The 20,740-nt window shown below is 38.1% G+C and overlaps 1 protein-coding gene across 1 annotated transcript in view; it reads left to right on the top strand.

Annotated features, from left to right (window-relative positions):
* Nucleotides 1-20,740, top strand: part of LOC150077846 (regulating synaptic membrane exocytosis protein 2-like) — a 723,475-nt gene that overhangs the window by 355,329 nt on the left and 347,406 nt on the right. The window contains exon 12 of the mRNA XM_090384380.1: nt 5,005-5,170. Coding sequence (XP_090240506.1) covers nt 5,005-5,170 — 166 coding nt within the window. The remainder of the gene's footprint in view (nt 1-5,004; nt 5,171-20,740) is intronic.

Below are 20,740 nucleotides of genomic sequence, written 5' to 3'. Positions count from 1 at the left end.
CTGGCCATAAGCCTTACCGGGGAAACCCCGGTGGGCCGGAGGCCAGTGTGATTTTGGCCATAAACCATAGTATGAGGCCACTATAAATTTTCCCGGGTAAGAATTTTTGATCCAGTCCACCTCTGTTTATCGATATTGCTTTTCTTTTTCTCTATGAATATGCAGTGTCTTCACCATCTTCAAAAGGTGTGAAAAGGACGCTTCCTTTTCACACCTTTTAAGTATTTTACTCATTTTTAGGGAATAAAGCACAATTACAAAACGAGGAGGCACACTTGATACACATAAACAATAAACAACACTGAATAAACAACACCGTAAAGGCAGAGATACACTTTTAACACTTCACATTTTACTAAAGCACATTTCTAGGTGTTACTACCATAAAACAATAAAAACAATTTCCAGTTGCATTTCTGCTAGTGGAATCTGTTATAAACTGGTAGTAAACTCGATCCAATTGCATTGGCGATTATACCGATAGCTGGAATTGTGTGGGTTTTTACGTTATTATGGTGAAATGTGTTTCCCCCTTCACTGATATAAAAAACATAAATATATTTTCAGAATCTTCTCTTCATTCCTATCGTGTTGAGTTCAGTTGGGATGATTCTGCGTTCGACTGCCATTTCTTGTAAACACAAAGACGAATCATGCATAAGCGAATTCAGTTAGTGTTATATAAGATATCGTTCCCCTATTTATAAATCGTGTATGATCGAATTCGTGTAGTGTAAACATGTGTTATACGAGGACTGACTGTACTACATATGGGAAACAGCAATCCCAGAGCAACGTATCAACTCTGTGGTACTACACTGATAGTGGCAGAGAATGAAAAGGACCTGGGGGTAATTGTGCAGGCTGATATGAAGTTCTCTGAGCAGTGCAGACAGGCTGCAAGAGTAGCTTATGGTGTCTTGTCAATGATATACAGGAATTTTTCTAGCAGGGATAAGGAGGTGATTATTCCCTTGTATAAGGCAATGGTCAGGCCACACCTTGAGTACTGTATACAGGTCTGGAGGCCTCATTTCAATAAGGATGTAGAGCTGCTGGAACGAGTACAGAGAAGGGCAACAAGATTAGTGAATGGAACAAAGGGTTGCTCTTACGAAGAAAGGCTTAAGTTTTGCAAATTACAGTGTCTGGAGACTAGGCACCAGCGAGGTGATCTGATAGAGGTGTATAAATCCTTGAATGGTTTGAGCATGCTCAGTGCCAATGGGATTCTTCCTCTTGCTCAGAATAATCACCTGAGAGGGCATAAATTCAGATTGAGGAAAGACAGATGTAGGATAGATGTGCGGAAATTTGCCTTTAGCCAGCGGGTAGGAGGTTGGTGGAACAGACTTCCATCCCTTGTTGTGGAAGTTGATAGCTGAAATAAATTTAAGGCTCAGCTGGACAGGTATTTCGAACGAATGGAGGGGTGAAATGGAAGTGGGGTTTTTTTTTTTTTTTTTTTTTGGCTGATGCTGCATAAGCTTTCTTTCTTGCATCATATGCCTCTACTAATGCTGATGCTAAACAAATATATTTTAAAAACATATATTAATAACGAACTTACAATATACAAGATGTATTAAAATGTTATTATAATGTATGTTATTATATAAAGATGAGCATCAGCCCTAATGGTGGAGATGAAGTTCATTGCAACCAAGCATAGACAGTTGCTTAAAAACTATACCAAAATTGTGAGCGATAAATTGACCATTGAATTAAAATCACCTACAGACATGATAATATCAGGAGATCAAGTAATCGAGAGTAGCCAGCAGTAATGAAACTACCATACTGTCAGGTCTTCCATTTTGATGGAAGGCCCAATGGTAGGCTTAGTATGGATGTTAACATAAGGAACACAAGGAGCCCATTTGAGAATCTCACAGTGTGTGACCAAAAGTTGTAGTTTTTCCCTGGAAGCTTAGAAGTAATTGTTAAATATAATTGAGGAGATGGGGGAATAGTGTAGATATCACCAATAAAATTAACATAAAAAATTCCTTAATTGCAGCAATTGTTGAGGATGAGAATAATTGTTGACAAGAAGAATAATTTTTAGTTATAAACAAACGTATACCTCTTTTTTTACAATCCAAATAAGATCCCAATCCAAACCCAATCCTGATTCAAATCCAAATACATAAAGTTAAAATTATTAATAAATACTGGTTTACTAGTGAACCAGTTTTCATTCATGGCTATAACATTTTTGATGTTAGCAAAAAGCATATTGATGAATAAAGAAATTTTTTTTCAAATACTGTCGGCATTTTTAAAAAATAAAACTAAATTTATTAAATTGGCAAGGGTACAAAATCACCATCAGAAGGCAGTGGGTGCATGTTTGATTGCCATTGAAGTCAACTATAGGTTGACTGCTGTTGTTCTAATCTCCCCCTTCTTTTCTGTTCATATGGTGTTGAATAGATGCACAGGCAATCTCATCTAAACAGCTCATCTCACAGGTAAAGTTTTTTTCATAATATTAGTTTATAATTAATTTTTTTCAGGCCTCTTGGATGTATAATTTTTTCCAGCATACATTTTTGAAATAAGTTTGAAATAGAAGACATGTTGTTGTTGTTATTTGGTTTTTAGGAGCATTAGCAACTAAGGCCATATTGCTCCGGGATATGCAGTGGTCATTCCCTGACCTTTCCGCATCCTCCGTATTTGGCGGTGACGGGCTCGAACCCCCGGTCTAATCAAGAAGCATGTGCTACGCACTGCTGCTCCTTCCCACCTGGCTACGGAGGCACCTTAGTAGACATGAACATGAGATAAAATGTGGTTTTGTATTCTAAATTTTATAACTTTTTGGGTTGGGAAAGAGTTGAGTATTAGCTATATAGTACGAGGAAGCCACAGGCCTTTGCTGCACTGGCAAAAAAATTTAAAATAAAATAAATAAATAAATAATAAAAAATAATAATAACAATAAAACAAATAAAAAAATAGTAACAGTAAAACAAATAAAAAAAATGACAATAAAAAGAATAATAACAATAAAGATAAATAAGAGTAATAGTAATCAACAATATTAGTGTACTGGTAAAATATGGTATTGTCCCTGTACATCTGTAGAGTAATATACAAGGTATATTACTCTACAGATGTACAGATGTATATTATAAGTAACATACAAAGTAATATACAAAAAGTAATATACAAGGTATCTGTTGAATAAATAAGGAAGATTAGGAAGGATTTGAAATAGATGCTAGCCAGTGATGTAGCAAGATTCATAGTGGCCTAGGAACAGGCTCACTGAAGGTGGTCAGGCACATATTTTCTGAGAAATGATATTTCTTGTGTGAGCATTGTTGAATAGTCCACTTTTAATTACTTGCTTTGGTATTTCAGGATTTTGATTATAGTTTTTCATGTAATAGGAATTAAATTATTAACAATTTAGGTAAGATTAAAGGGTTGTGATGTAGTACCTGGGTTAGAGTGAAAGTAGAAGAGAACATTTTGACTATATGAGTATTTTAAATAGATTGGTTCATTTTGAATTTGTTGTAAACTTATCATGGCACACCCTGTATTTTTGATGCTTCTTCCCTACATAAACAATGTAGGGAAGAAGCATCAAATTTTCAGTATGTCTGTAATGACAATGTGTAAAATGTCTGTGCTGGAATAGTTAATTGTACTTTATTTATTATACGTTTATATCAAGGTTTAAGTAAGGCAGGGAAGATGCAAAAAGGGGCACAATAATCAAATATGGATGTCTAAAAATGTTACATATGATTTAACTATACAATAAAGGACAAATATTTAAAATGACTAAGTAACTTAAGCAGTAAATAGCTATTGTATTTTCCAGACAATAAGATGCAATTTTTTTACTGGAAAATATTGTCTTGAATTCCTCTGGGTCTTATGGTCCAAAAGTATACAAGGTGCAAGCAGTGATTTTATTTTATTTTATTCCCTTTCCTCTATCTGTGGCTAGAGAAAACATGGTCAAAACACCCAGGTGGCTTTCTGAAAAGTCTAGTGCTTTTAATATGTGCTCATTTCAGATCACATGCAGTGATGGTTGCTTAAACAGAGTTAGCTCTGACTCCAGTAGGCCTTAACCATCTGCAGCCATTGGACATCTCAGTTAACAAATCGTTTAAAATATTTGTGTAAAGTAAAAAAAAAGTAAAGTGCAGCCATTATCAACCCACTGCAGGATGGAAGCCTCCTCAACAATTCATGCTGAGGGAAATGGACCATAATCTGCCACGCTGGTCCAGTGCGGGTTGGCAGATCGACCGTATTCAGCAGTCAGGGGCTTGAACCCCGGTCTACTCAAAGAGCGTGTGCTACTGCACTCCCGCTCCTGCCCACTCGGCTACGGAGATTTGTGTAAGGAGTTGACAAAAGAGTTAGAGGGACCAAATAATTCGACACCAACAGGATGAATGGAGAAACCAACAATTTCATAAGTGTGCGAATGGCTGAAAAATTTGTGGAAGTTACAGAAAAACCAAGGATTTTCAAGAAATTTGGGGTCAGCAACTCCCTTGGTGAAACTAAGATGATATACTCTTTGAAGAGAATGAAAGCTCAGACTGTAATAATAGTATTGATGAATGTGACTCTTCCCCCCCTCCCAAAAATTTACCCTCTAAAGTGTGGGTGCATCTTGTTATCCGGAAAATATTTTATTTCATAAACTTACTATGAATTATGTTGCTCATTGGGCTCCCTTCAGCTCCAAATGGGTCAGCCGAGCTTTTAATATCTTTTTAGAAATCAGTTGCAAAAGAAATAGGCTTCCAATGAAGTAGTCTGATATTACCTTTATTGGGGAAGAATTTGTCATATCGGCACTTTGGGAATTTTTTATTATTAATTGAGCCACATGTTAATCTCAAAATCAAAATATTTTATTGAAATAATTGAAAATGAATGAGTAAGTTTTGTTACATCTATTTTAGTATGTTACATCTATTTTGTATAGTTGTGAAAAACATATGCTATTCATCCATGCTATAGTGAGAAGAGCAAGCGGAGGACAAAAACCATAGCCAATACTAATGAGCCTAAGTGGAATCAGACTTTTGTTTACTCTCCCTTAAGGAGGTCAGACCTAAAGACGAGGTCATTAGAAATTACTGTCTGGGACTATGACAGATATGGTGCTAATGATTTTTTAGGCGAGGTAAGCTTCATTTCACATATATTTAATGTTGTAGAAGTTAACTATTTACTGTGCATTTTAAAAATATAATGCTTGTTTAATTAATTAAAAAATACTGCCACCGTTACATTTATTCATAGTGTAATAGGTAATTTTAACTTTCTGTGCTTCTTCATAATTATAATTAGGGAGCTTTATTAACACTCCTCTTATACAACTTTTGAGATATCTGTTATAAAATGAAATTTTCTTTTATATGCACGCTAGTGAAAACTGATGGCAGGAAATTATTGAGAGCAATATATTTCAGAAGTGATTAATCATATATTCATATAATAATTATGATTAATACTGGTCTCATTGTACATGAAAGGATTACCATAATTTGTTTTAAAATATGCATTTTAAATATTATTTTTAGTTCAATTAAAATGCCTAAAAAACAATAAAATTAACAAAAAAAAAAAAAAAAAACGATGATGATGATGAAGAGTGTCTTGTAAACTAATTATTCATTAACAAATTCATTTAACAGATCATAATAGTATATGACTGTGCCCCAATGGTCAGACATAATTATAGTCAGAATACACATACAGAATTCTACATGTTGCATGTTCAAATTTGCGTAATACCATAAACTGAGGTAATGTTATTGTAGTCCTTTACTGAAAACATATCTGACTCTGTGACTGTTCCAGTGTAAAATCAGAAAATACTTTTGAGTATAATGAACAACTATACAGAGACAGATAGACTAGGCCAACAAAACAAAATGGCTTACCATGGGGGGACTAACTGTCCAGATATTGATTAAAACATGCGATTTCCAACATGTTAGAGAGACAAAAAGAGAAAGCGATATTCTTCATTGGTTATCAGCAGCATGATTTAGCATGTATTAAAAATCTTCAGTCAGGTAGCAATGATCACAGTGTGTTATTGTTTAATTTTTTCATAGAAATAACCACTTTCAAGGTAAAGGAAAGGGGATTTTGTTTTTACAAAGGTGGTTAGAATGGGCTTGGACGTTTTTTAAACTCTTTTCAGTGGGGCCAAATGATGTGAAAAATGTACATGCAAAATAGAGATTTTTTAGAGGGGTAATAAAAGAGCTTGCTAAGCTTTTTTTTTTTTTTTTTTTTTTTTTCCCAACTAAGAGATTTGTTCAAAGCAGAATGTATGTCTGATGAACTGATGAGTTTAGTTGTAAAGAAGAAAAATGCATGATGATTATAAATATTTAGGGGACACAATCCTACAATAAGTATATAATAATCCATAATCAAGTTGCCCAAGAAGTTAGGCATACTAAGACAGATTATTAGAAGTTTTTGGTAAAGAGCACAAAGAAAAGGAATGGGCAATCTTTACTTATGTTACACTAAAAGGAAAGGATTCACTTGATTCAAAATATTTATTTGGCTATCAAACTGAGTAAATATTTTTAAGCTACACATGAAGTGTTGAGGAGGGGACAGCAGACATCTGGCTTATACTGATTGAGAGTTAAATGATTTTATGATAATTGCAAGAAAGCTGAAAGAGAGCTTGCTGTAACTAAATGTGAACCAAGGACTGTTGGAATTTAACCAATTATATTAAAATAAACAGCAAAAGAAGGTTATCGAATCTTTAGTAGTTATAATACCAAAAACATCTTTAGATTCAGAGGTAGTTCCTGTAGAAGGATATTGGAAATATATCTCATATTTACAAGATTAATTCAAAGGACAAAGTGGGTAACTACAGAACTAAGTTTGACCTCAGTTCCAGGGAAAAGAATGGGTAATGGTTAAAGTAATGAAAGATCATCTTACCAGGAGTGGCACTATAAGGCATTCACAGCATGGATTTGTTAAAGGAAGGTCATGCCTGACCAATCTGATTAACTACTACGAGGTTGTTTGAAAAAATAACGCTACTTTGCATTTTGTTTTCTGTCTTTTTTTGATATGGGTCACTTTTGTAATGCCAGTGACAGTAACAGTGCTTGGATGTATGCACTTCTGCACACTGCCTGGCTGCTCATTTACATTTGATACATTTATTCACTGCTCGACACAACACAGGCCTGCTAATTGAAGCTACCTGTTGTCTGATGATGGAACTAAATAGTTTCAAAACTGGTAACAACACAGTGTGCCTTTCAGTATTTAATGAATAACTGATTTTCATCTTGGGTGATGTTATTTGATTAAAAGTGATATTAGTAACTTTAGGTTCAATGTCTTTTTTTTACATGTATTCTCCATAATCGGCCCAGTATTCCAAGTATGGTCTTACAAATTGCCTTATACAGAGGTATTATGATTTCCTTATCCCTACAGGAAAATGTTCCCTAAACCATCAATAGGACACCATGGGCCTTTGTTGCCACCTGTCTACACTGCACAGAGAACTTCCTATTTGACTGTGTTGTAAATCTTAAATCTCTTCCTCTACTATTTTTTATTCAACCCCACCAAGTGTGTAAGTTATTTTAGGGTTGTTATTCCCCAAGTATAAGATTTTGCATTTTGCAGCTTTAAAAGATAGCTGCCAGTTTTCTAACCATCTCTGAAATCTATCCAAATCACCTTGAAGAAGTTGTTTGGCCCTGATCATTAACCACTCTACTTACCTTGATATCATCTGCATATTTTGACATCATGCCCTTTATCCCTTCATCAATGTCATTTATCATTTATGAAAATTGAAAACGAGTCATTCCATTACCGATCCATGAGGAACCCTACTTCTTATGTTAGCCCAATCTGAGAGAATAACGATTAATCACAACCTTCTCCGCCCTGCCCTACAGCAATCCAGCAATCCAGGAAAATATTTTCCCTATTGTGATTCCAACATGTTTCATCTTATACAGTAGCTTTCATGCAAGACAGAATCAAATGCTTTGCTGAAATCTAAGTAAACAATGTTGAAATTATTTCCTACGTTCAGCACGAGTAATTCTGTCAAAATAGCTAACAAGGTAACAAGGCTGGTTAAAGATGATTTCCTTTTACAAAATCATGCTGTGTTTCCTTCAAAATACTATTTCTGTCTAAATGATCCTGTAATGCACTCTTTATCATTCCTTCCTTGTTATTTTCCCTACCAGTCAGTAGTTAGCATTAGTAGAGGCATATGATGCAAGGAATCAAGCTTACGCAGCATCAGCGACAAAAAAAAAACAAAAAAAAAAAAAAACACTCCCATTTCACCCCTCCGTTCGTTCGAAATATCTGTCCAGCTTTACCTTACATTTATTTAGGCTATCAACTTCCACAACAAGGGATGGAAGTCTGTCCCACCAACCAACTACCCACTAGCTAAAGGCAAATATCCGCAAATTTATCCTATCTGTCTTTCCTCAATTTGAATTTATGCTAGACATCTGTCTTTCCTCAATTTGAATTTATGCTAGCCATCTGTCTTTCCTCAATTTGAATTTATGCTAGACATCTGTCTTTCCTCAATTTGAATTTATGCCCTATCAGGTGATTATTCTGAGCAAGAGGAAAAATCCCATCAGCATTGAGCATGCTCAAACCATTCCAGGCTTTATACACCTCTATCAGATCCCTGGCCGGTGCCTAATCTCCAGACATTGTAATTTGCAAAACTTAAGCCTTTCTTCGTAAGAGCAACCCTTTGTTCCATAGAAGTAATCTTGTATGGAACAAAGGGGATGAATCAGATTGGTCCACTTGATATTGATGGGTCAACTGTTGATGATCCTGCTCAGGTAGCTAACTAACTAAATGAATATTTTGCATCGACATTCACACATGAGGAGTTATTCAGCGAGGGGAATGCCAGAGGTGTATTCAACTCTAGCAGTAAGCTACAGAATCTTGAAATAACTGGGAGTAAAGTGGAGGAGAAACTGTTGAAGATAAACACAAGAAAGGCACCCGGGGTGGATGGGATCTATCCAGTTATATTAAAGGAGGCAGCAAAGGAAGTAAGCAAATCCTTAGCCATAATTATGAGAGCTTCCTTGCACTCAGGGGAAGTACCCATGGACCGGAGATGTGCAAATGTAACCCCAATTCACAAATGAGGATCAAAGGCTGACACAAGTAATTATAGACCTGTGAGCTTAACTTCTGTTCCAGGAAAATTAATGGAGGCACTGGTTAAAGAAGCACTGCAGGATCATTTAGACAAGATTTCAGTTATAGCTCAGACACAGCATGGTTTTGCTAAGGGGAAGTCTTGCCTGACCAACTTGATTGGATACTATGATGCAGTCACAAAGGAACTGGATGCAGGGAATAACTTTGATATTATATACTTGGATCTTAGAAAGACTTTTGATACTGTTGCACATGGAAGACTGCTACACACTAATTGGAGCAGTGTGGCATTGGAGGCAAATTACTGCTATGGATAAAGGGGTGGCTGAGGGGGAGAAGACAGAGAGTGGTAATCAATGGACACTGCTCATCGTGGACTGATGTTATTAGTGGAGTCCCTCAGGGCTCAGTGTTGGGTCCATTATTGTTTTCTGTATTTATAAATGATATCGATGATGGTATATCAGGCTTAATGTCCAAGTTTGCAGATGATACAAAGGTTGGCAGGGTTGTCAGGGACACTACTGACACTAAGCTGCTGCAACAGGATCTGGAAATGTTGAGCAGATGGGCTGAGAGGTGGCAAATGAAGTTTAACATTGACAAATGTAAAGTACTACACATGGGAAGCAGCAACCCTAGAGCAACGTATCAACTCTGTGGTACTACACTGACAGTGGTAGAGAATGAAAGGGACTTGGGGGTGGTTGTGCAGGCAGATATGAAGTTCTCTGAGCAGTGCAGACGGGCTGCAAGAGTAGCTCATGGAGTATTGTCAATGATATACAGGAATTTTTCCAGCAGGGATAAGGAGGTGATTATTCCATTGTATAAGGCAATGGTCAGGCCACACCTAGAGTACTGTATACAGGTCTGGAGGCCTCATTTCAAGAAGGATGTAGAGCTGCTGGAACGAGTACAGAGAAGGGCAACAAGATTAGTGAATGGAACAAAGGGGTGCTCTTACGAAGAAAGGCTTAAGTTTTGCAAATTACAGTGTCTGGAGACTAGGCACCAGCGAGGTGATCTGATAGAGGTGTATAAAGATTTGTATGGTTTAAGCATGCTCAATGCTGATGGCATTCTTCCTCTAGCTCAGAAAAATCACCTGAGAGGGCATAAATTCAAATTGAGGAAAGACAGATGTAGGATAGACTTGCGGAAATTTGCCTTTAGCCAGCGGGTGGTTGGTTGGTGAAACAGACTTCCATCCCTTGTGGTGGAGGTTGATAGCCTAAATAAGTTTAAGGCTCAGCTGGACAGGTATTTTGAACGAACAGAGGAGTGAAGTGGAAGTGGGGTTTTTTTTTTTTTTTTTTTTTCTTTTTGGCTGATGCTGCATAAGCTTGCTTTCTTCCATCAAATGCCTCTACTAATGCTAATGCTAAAGTAATCTTGTTGCCCTTCTCTGTAATCGTTCCAGCAGTATAAGGCAATGGACAGGTGTGGTCTGCCCATTGCCTTATTAGCATTAGCATTAGCAGAGGCATATGATGCAAGAAAGCAAGCTTATGCAGCATCAGCAAAAAAAAAAAAAAAAAAAAAAAAACCATCCTTCCACTTCACCCCTCCATTCGTTCGAAAATACCTGTCCAGCTGAGCCTTAAATTCATTTAGGCTATCAACTTCAACAACAAGGGATGGAAGTCTGTTCCACTAACCAACTACCTGCTGGCTAGAGGCAAATTTCTGCATATCTATCCTACATCTGTCTTTCCTCAATTTGAATTTATGCCCTCTCAGCTGATTATTCTGAGAAAGAAGCAGTATCCCATCAGCATTGAGCATGCTCAAACCATTCAAGGCTTTTTACACCTCTATCAGATCACAAGGGAATAATCACCTCCTTATTCCTGCTAGAAAAATTCCTGTATATCATTGACAAGACACCATGAGCTACTCTTGCTACCCTGGGAACCTTTGTATTGTCTGCAAACTTGGACATTAAGCTTGATATACCATCATCAGTATCATTTATAAATACAGAAAACAACAATGGACCCAACACTGAACCCTGAGGGACTCCACTAATAACATTAGTCAACGATGAGCAGTGTCCATTCATTACCATTCTCTGTCTTCTCTCCCTCAACCATACCTTTATCCATAGCAGCAATTTGGCTCCAATGCCACACTGCTCCAATTTGTGCAGCAGTCTTCCATGGGCAATAGTATCAAAAGCCTTTCTAAGATCCATATATATAATATCAAAGTTATTCCCTGCATACAGTTCTTTCGTGACTGCATCATAGTATCCAGTCAGATTGGTCAGACAAGACTTTCTCTTAACAAAACCATGCTGTGTTCAAGCTATAACTGAAGTCTTGTCTAGATGATCCTGCAGTGCTTATTTAACCAGTGCCTCCATTAATTTTCCTGGAACATAAGTTAAACTCACAGGTCTATAATTACTTGGGTCAACCTTTGATCCTCCTTTGTGAATTGGGGTCACATTTGCACATCTCCAGTCTATGGGTACCTCCCCTGAGTCCAAAGAAGATCTCATAATTATGGCTAAGGGTTTGCTTACTTCCTTTGCTGCCTCCTTTAATATAACTGGATAGATCCCATCCACCCCAGGTGCCTTTCTTGTGTTTATCTTCAACAATTTCTCCTCCACTTTCCTCTCAGTTATTACAAAATCATCTAGCTCACTACCAGAATTTAACTCAACTCTGGTATTCCCCTGCTTGAATAACTCCTCGTGAGTAGATGCAAAATACTCAATTAGTTTGTTAGCCACATGAGCAGGATCATCAACAGTTGAACCATCAATATCCACTGGACCAATCTTATTTATCCCTTTCCTTCTAGAATTTACATAGTTAAAGAACTCTTTTCTGTTTTTCTTTGCATCCTTTGCCATGGATTTCTCATAATCTGCCTTTGCCCGCCTAATCTCCTTTGCGACTTGGTTACAGGCTGGCTTATATCTATTAATTAATGGGCTTCCATGTCACCCATTAATTTATATGTATCCCATGCATTTTTCTTCTCTGCCATATGTCTCATTAGTTCATCTGACATCCATTTAGGCCTAACCTTGAGTTTTTTAGTTGGTATGTAAAGCCTAATAGCTTCCATGATAAATTCTTTGAATACTTCCAATTTTGAATTTGCTGTTGGTAACATCATCAGTTGGTCCCACTGTATAGAATTTAAATACTGTCTCAGACCATCGTAGTCGCCTTTACAAGAGCAAAAACCCTTCCCTTTACCCCCTAATTGTAGTTACCTCTTTGAGTAAATCCCACTTCAGCACACTGTGATCACTGCCACCTTTTGGTTCCTTTATCTGCAGATTTTTAATGCATGAAGAATCACTACTGATAATCAGATATTACTCCCTCTGGTTGCCTCCCAAAACAATCATCCTACAAATCCACAAAAGCTTTGCTAGTGTGTGAGTGACCGACTCAAAAATTCCAGTCAATATCTGGGAAATTAAAATCCCCCATTATAAGACTCTGATTTACTGGCGCACTCTATTTCCCTGTACAGTTTCTTATTATACTCATCAGCGTCATTAGGCTTATAGCACACTCCTCTTCTCAATTTTGATCTCCCAATGCTTATGTTACACCAAACTGGCTCGACACTGCACTGTCCAGCGATGTTGACTGGCTTCACTTCCTTGGATTTTATGTTTCTTAACTAATAGCATAACCCCTCCTCCCTTCCTATCCTTAGATTTTATGTGTTTCTTAATGAGCAGCATCACCCCTTCTCCCTTCTATCCTGTCTATCCTTTCTGTACACATTGTACTCCCCAAATTCCTATTTTGTGCAATACCTCAAATTCATCAAATTTATTTACAAAACTCCTTGCATTGGTCTACTCACAAGTATACATGCACCTGTTCCTATTCTTAGCTACTCTAACACAACCCATGTGTTTACTTGTACCACAATGACTCCCAGCAGTCTCTGAAGTACCCTGCACCTTGTTTTCCAGGCTGCTGCTCATTCCAATAGAAGCAGTGCAAGAATCACTTTCACCTCTGCCAGTGGCTACTGTTAATCTATTAGTCCTTGTATCCCCCCCCCCAAGCTATCAGTTTTTCGACCCATCTAAAACTGCCTCGATAGCATCAGCAAATATTCTTGCACCCTTTCTATTTAAGTGTATCAGTCTCTCCTGTTAATAAGTACAGACCAGGCTGAAAAAAAAAAGTTAGTTACCCACTTCACTCCTAGAGCCACATTTACTTAATGGTGATACTTTGTGTACAGGAGTACAATGTGTACAGAGACTTCTGGGAGTCATTGTGGTACATGTAAACACATGGGTTGTGTTAGAGTAGCTAAGAATAGGAACAGGTGCATGTATACTTGTGTGTACACCAATGCAAGGAGTTTTGAAAATAAATTTGATGAATTTGATGTATTGCTCAAAATATCAAAGGCAGATATTGTTGGGATATCAGAGACATGGTGTCACACTGATATTAGGAATGCAGAATTGGAATTTGGAGAGTACAATGTGTACAGAAAGGATAGAAGGGAGAACAGGTGATGCTGTTCATTAAGAAACACGGATAGAAGGGAGAACAGGTGATGCTGTTCATTAAGAAACACATAAAATCTAAGGCAGTGCGTCCAGTTGATATGGGTGGACAGTGCAGTGTTCAGTCAGTTTGGTGTGACATAAACACTGAGAAAACCAAGTTGAGAATAGGAGTGTATTATAAGCCTAATGACTCTGATGGGTACAATGAATAATTGTACAGCGAAATAGAGTTGTCCAGTAAATCATATTGTCTTATAATAGGGGATTTTAACTTCCCAGATATAAACTGGAACTTGTGGTATGTCACTCACAAACTAGCAAGACTTTTGTGGATTTATTGGCCGATTGTTTTCTATATCAGCATGTTCAACAGGCAACCAGAGGGAGTAATACTCTTGATCTGATTATCAGCAGTGATTTTTCATGCATTACGAAACTGCAGATAAAGGAACCACGAGGTGGCAGTGATCACAGTGTATCGATGTTGGGATTTACTTAAAGATGTAACTACCATCAGGGGTAGTAGTAGTAGTAGTAGTGGCATGTGATGCAAGAAAGCATGTGTATGAGCTTATGCAGCATCAGCCAAAAAAAAAAAAAAAAAAAAAATCACACCATTCCCTCCAAATGCCTGTCCAGTTCCTCCTTAAATTTATTTAACCTATCAACTTCTTCAACGACAAATGGAAGTTTGTTCCAGCAATTAACCACCCGCTGGCTAAAGGCAAATTTCCGCACATCTCTTCTACATCTGTCTTTTCTTAATTTGAATTTATGCCCCCTTAGGTTCGTAATCTGAACAAGTGGAAGGATCCCATCAGAGTTCAGCGTGCTCAATCCATTCAAGGCCTTATACACCTCAGTCAGATCACCATGCAGGTGCCTAGTCTCCAGCCACTGAAATTTGCAGAAATTAAGCCTCTCTTGGTAAGAGGATCCCTTCATTCTCCTCACCAATCGTGTTGCTCTTCTCTGTACACGCTCAAGCAAATCTACATCCTTCCTAAAATGAGGCCACCAATCCTGGACACAATACTCAAGGCATGCCCTGACCATTGCCTTATACAGAGGGACAATCACCTCCTTTTCCCTGCTAGCAAAGTTCCTATATTTCATTGGCAAAACCCCATAACCTGCCCTGGCAGCCAGTCTGAATTGCTCAGAAAATTTCATATCTGACTGCACAATTACTCCCAGGTCTTTTTCATTTTCTACCACCTTAAGTGTAGTACCACACAGTTGTCATGTTTCTCTGGGGTTACATCTATCCATATGCAGTGGCAACCTTGACAAGTACTTTGCACTTGTCAAGGTTGCCACTTCTCAGTTGCCACATTCCAGCTCATCTGCCCAGATTTTCTAGATCCTGTTGCAATAGCACACTTCCATTACTGTCATTAACAACCCTGCCAACCTTTGTATCATCTGCAAACTTCGACACGAAGCCTGATATACATTTCATCAATATCATTGATAAATATACAAAACAACAGTGGACCCAACACCAAACCCTGTGGGACTCCACTAATAACATTAGTCCATGAAGAGCAGCACCTATTGATTACCACCCTCTGTCTTCTCCCACTCAACCATCCTTTTATCTATTGTAGCAACCTACCCTTAATACCATTCTGCTCCAATTTGTACAATAGTCTTCCATGCACAACAGTGTCAAAAGCTTTCCTGAAATCCAAATATATGATATCAAAATTATTTTTTGCATCCAGTTCCTTTGTAACCACATCATAATATCCTATCAAATTTGTCAGCAAGACTTTCCCTTAACAAACCCATGCTGTGTGTGAGTTATTGCTGCAATCTTATCTAGATGATCCTGCAATGTATCTTTAACCAGTGACTCAATTATTTTACCCAGAACAGAAGTTAAACTTACTGGTCTGTAATTACATGTGTCACCCTTTTACCCCCCCCCCCCCCATTTGTGATTTGGGGATACATTTGCACATCTCCAGTCCGTGGGAACCTCCACTGAGTCCAAGGATGCTCTCATAATTATGGCTAAGTGTTTGCTTCCTTCCTTTGCCGCCTCCTTTAATATAACTGGATAGATTCCATCCACTCCAGATGCCTTTCTTATGTTTAACTTCAACAATTTCTTCTCCACTTTGCTCTCAGTTATTACAAAAATCATTAAGCACCCTGTTACAATTTGATAACCTTCTGGCATTTTCAAACCTTAATAACTCCTCATATGTGAATGTAGATGCAAAATTCTCATTCAGTTTGTTTGCTATCTGAGCAGGATCACCAACAGCTGAACTATCAATATAGTTCAGGTTATTCAGGAGAAGGCATAATCTGCCTTCTCCTGAATAATCTCCTTTGTGACCTAACCTCCAAGTGGAGGCCAGATACTTAGCAACCTCTGCCAAGGAGCTATATGATTTTGTAATAACTCAGAGCAAAGTGGAGGAGAAATTGTTCAAAGTGAACATAAGACAGCCACCTGGGATGGATGGGATCTATCCAGTTATATTAAAAGAAGCAGCAAAGGAAGTAAACAAACCCTTAGCCATAATTATGAAAGCTTCCTTGGACTCAGGGGAAGTCACATGGACTGGAGATGTGTAAATGTGTCCACAGTTCACAAAGGGTGACATGAATAATTACAGACCTGCTAGTTTAACTTCTGTTCAATGGAAAATAGAGGAGTCATTGGTTAAAGAAGCAGTGAGGATTGTTTTGAGAAGACTGCAGTTATAGTTCAGACCCATCATGGATTTGTTAAGGGGAAGTCCTGTGTGATATATTTGGTTGGATACTATGATGTGGTCACAAAGGAACTAGATGAAAAAAAATAATTTTGATGTCACATACTTGGATTTTATGAAAGCTTTTGCTACTGTTGCACATGGAAGGCTACTGTACAAATTGGAGCAGTATGGCATTAAGAGCAAGTTGCTACAATGAATAAAAGGATGGTTTAGTGGGAGAAGACAGAGAGTAGTAGTAGTAGTAGTAGTAGTGGCATGTGATGCAAGAAAGCAAATGTATGAGCTTATGCAGCATCAGCTAAAAAAAAAAAAAAAAAAAAATCACACCATTCCCTCCAAATGCTTGTCCAGTTCCTCCTTAAATTTATTCAACCTATCAACTTCCACAACGACAGATGGAAGTTTGTTCCAGCAATTAACCACCCGCTGGCTAAAGGCAAATTTCCGCACATCTATTCTACATCTGTCCTTTCTTAATTTGAATTTATGCCCCCTTAGGTTCGTAATCTGAACAAGTGAAAGGATCCTATCAGAATTCAGTGTGCTGAACCCATTCAAGGCCTTATACACCTCAATCAGATCACCACGCAGGTGTCTAGTCTCCAGCCACTGCAATTTGCAGAACTTAAGCCTCTCTCGATAAGAGGATCCCTTCATTCCCCTCACCAGTCTTGTTGCCCTTCTCTGTACATGCTCAAGTAAATCTACATCCTTCCTAAAATGAGGCCTCCAGACCTGTACACAGTACTCAAGGCGTGGCCTGACAATTGCCTTATACAGAGGGATAATCACCTCCTTTTCCCTGCTAGCAAAATTCCTATATATCATTGACAAAACCCCATGACCTGCCCTGGCAGCCTGTCTGCATTCCTCAGTAAACTTCATATCTGCCTGCACAATTACTCCCAGGTCTTTTTCATTTTCTACCACCTTAAGTGTAGTACCACACAGTTGGTACGTTTCTCTGGGGTTACTTCTACCCATATGCCGTACTTTGCATTTGTCAAGGTTAAACTTCAGTTGCCACTTCTTAGCCCATCTGCCCAAATTATCTAGATCCTGTTGCAGTAGCACACTGCCATTACTGTCATTAACAACGCTGCCAACCTTTGTATCATCTGCAAACTTCGACACTAAGCCTGATATATCTTCATTAATATCATTGATAAATATACAAAACAACAGTGGACCCAACACCGAACCCTGTGGGACTCCACTAATAACATTAGTCCAAGAAGAGCTGCACCCTTTGATTACCACCCTCTGTCTTCTCGCACTTAACTATCCTTTTACCCATTGTAGCAACTTACTCTTAATACCATTCTGCTCCAATTTGTACAATAGTCTTCCATGCGCAACAGTGTCAAAAGCTTTCCTGAAATCCAAATATATGATATCAAAATTATTTTTTGCATCCAGTTCCTTTGTAACCACATCATAATATCCTATCAAATTTGTCAGACAAGACTTTCCCTTAACAGTCTTGTCTAGATGATCCTGCAATGCATTTTTAACCAGCGACTCCATTATTTTACCCGGAACAGAAGTTAAACTAAACTGGTCTGTAATTACTCGTGTCACCCTTCGATCCCCTTTTTGTGAATTGGGGATACATTTGCACATCTCCAGTCCGTGGGAACCTCCCCTGAGTCCAAGGATGCTCTCATAATTATGGCTAAGGGTTTGCTTAGTTGCTTTGCCGCCTCCTTTAATATAACTAGATTGATCCCATCCACTCTAGGTGCTTTTCTTACGTTTAACTTCAACAGTTTCTCTTCCACTTTGCTCTCAGTTATTACAAAATCATTAAGTATCCTGCTACAGTTTGATAACCTTCTGCCATTTTCAAACCTTAATAATTCCTCACGTGTGAATGTAGATGCAAAATACTCATTCAGTTTGTTTGCTATCTGAGCAGGATCATCAACAGTCGAACCATCGATGTCAAGTGGACCAATCAGATTCATCCTCTTCCTTTTAGAGTTTATATAAGTAAAGAAATCCTTGCTGTTTTTCTTAGCATCTTTTGCCAAGGATTTCTCATAATCTGCCTTCGCCTGCCGAACCTCCTTTGTGACCTGATTACAGATTAACTTATATCTGCCATAGGCTTCTGAGTCGCTTGATAATTTATATGCATCCCATGCATTTTTATTCTCTGTTACGAGTCTCATTAGTTCATTTGACAACCATTTAGGCCTAAACCTTGAACAATATTTCTTAATAGGTATGAAACCTTTAGCAGCATCCATGGTTAATTCCTTGAATGCTTCCCACTTAGAATTTACTGTTGGTAACATCGTCAGTTGATCCCCCTGTACAGAATTTAAAAACTGTCGAAGACCACTGTACTCGCCTTTACGGAAGCAAAAACCCTTTCCTTTACCCCTGATGGTAATTAAATCTTTAAGTAAATCCCACGTCAGTACACTGTGATTACTTCCACCTAGTGGTTCTTTTATGTGCAAATTCCTAATACATGAATGATCGCTGCTGATAACCAGATCAAGAGTATTACTTTCTCTGGTTGCCTCTTGAACATGCTGCTGCAGAAAACAATCATCCAATAAATCCACAAAAGTCTGACTAGTGTGTGAGTGCCCAACCCACAAGTTCCAGTGAATATCTGGGAAGTTAAAATCCCATTATAAGACATTCCGATTTACTGGCCCACTCTATTTCTCTGTACAATTGTTCATTGTACTCATTCGAGTCATTAGGCCTATAACACATTCCTACTCTTATTTTTGCTCTCGCAGTGCTTATGTCACACCGAACTGACTCAACAATGCACTGTTCATCTATATCAACTGGATGCACTTCTTTTGATTTTATGTTTTCTTAATTAACAGCATAACACCTCCTCCCTTCCTATCCTGTCTATCCTTTCTGTACACATTGTACGCCCCAAATTCCAGTTCAGCATTCCTTATATCAGTGTGACACCATGTTTTTGATATCCCAACAATATCCGCCTTTGATGTCTTGACCAACTCTTCAAATTCATCAAATTTATTTACTATACTTCTAGCATTGGTATACATGCAAGTATACATGCACCTATTCTTATTCTGAGTTACTCTAACACATCCCATATACCCATCTGTTTCACGATGACTGCCACCCGTCCCTGAAACCACCAACACCTCTCGCTCCAGGTCGCTACCTATTCTAATAGAAGTTGTGCAATAATCACCTTCACCTCTGCCTACGGCTACTGTTAAACTATTAGTCCTTGTATCCCCCCAAGCTATCAGTTTTCCGACCCACCCAACACTGCCTCAATAGCATCAGCAAATATTCTTGCACCCTTTGTATTTAAGTGTATCCCATCCCTGTAGAAGCAGTCTCTCCTGTTAACAAGTACAGTCCAGGCTGAAAAAAATTCTATCCCTTGAGCCTTGCACAATCTTTCCAGGGCCGAATTGATCGACAAGGCTCTCCTCATATACTCCCTCCTATCGTGTCTGGGCAGAATTGCAGACACTTTCAAATTCAACCCTAATTCACGGCTTTTTTTCATCAGCGACCTGTACTTGTTAACCTCTACATGCAAATGTAATGGACAAGTAAGTGTGAATGTCTTATTATGGGTGATTTTAATTTGCCTATAATTGATTGGAGCAAGTGGGAAGGAAACTGAACATGGGGGACAAAATTTTTAAATCAACTAGACTATTGTTATTTGTATCAGCATTTCAGGGAAAAGAATATTCTAGACCTGATCATCACCCATAATACTGATGACATAATAGGGCTGACAGTACAGAAACCTGTAGCAGGAATGCATTGCCATTGGGGTAGGTGCCAAGGTCGCCAGTATCAGAAGGGCAAAATGACAAGCCACATTAGTTCCGTGCCTGAGGCTAGCTGACGAAATGGCATCCCTAGATGATGTCTCATCAGGATGAGAGCAGAGGGCAAGCCTGCACTCATCCTTAAATCTGAGTACATACTGCATAGCAGCATAGATCTATTTGCCGTACAGAACGTAACTTTGAAGGGACTAATCAGGTGACCGCTTCATCAGCACATGTTCGATCTCATAGCAGTTCCCAATTCACGCATTGTGCATGTTCTACGGTACTGAATAAGTTAGAAGTTATACTGTAAATATGTGTATATAGTGTTTTTGTGCTTGCCATATAAACAGGTAATCGTGAATATTGTGATTTATAATTTAAATAAAACAACAAATGTCGAGTTAATTGTAGACATGCAACCAAAGGAAAAAACATTTTATGTTTAGAAGGTTTAATATCTTCATTGCCCTCATTTTCTT

The sequence above is a fragment of the Mastigoproctus giganteus genome, chromosome 11 (genome assembly GCF_048544385.1).
Source record: "Mastigoproctus giganteus isolate SK-2022 chromosome 11, ASM4854438v1, whole genome shotgun sequence".
NCBI lineage: Eukaryota > Metazoa > Arthropoda > Arachnida > Uropygi > Thelyphonidae > Mastigoproctus > Mastigoproctus giganteus.
Note: the sequence above shows the minus strand (reverse complement) of the source record. Positions and strands in the feature narration are given on the sequence as shown.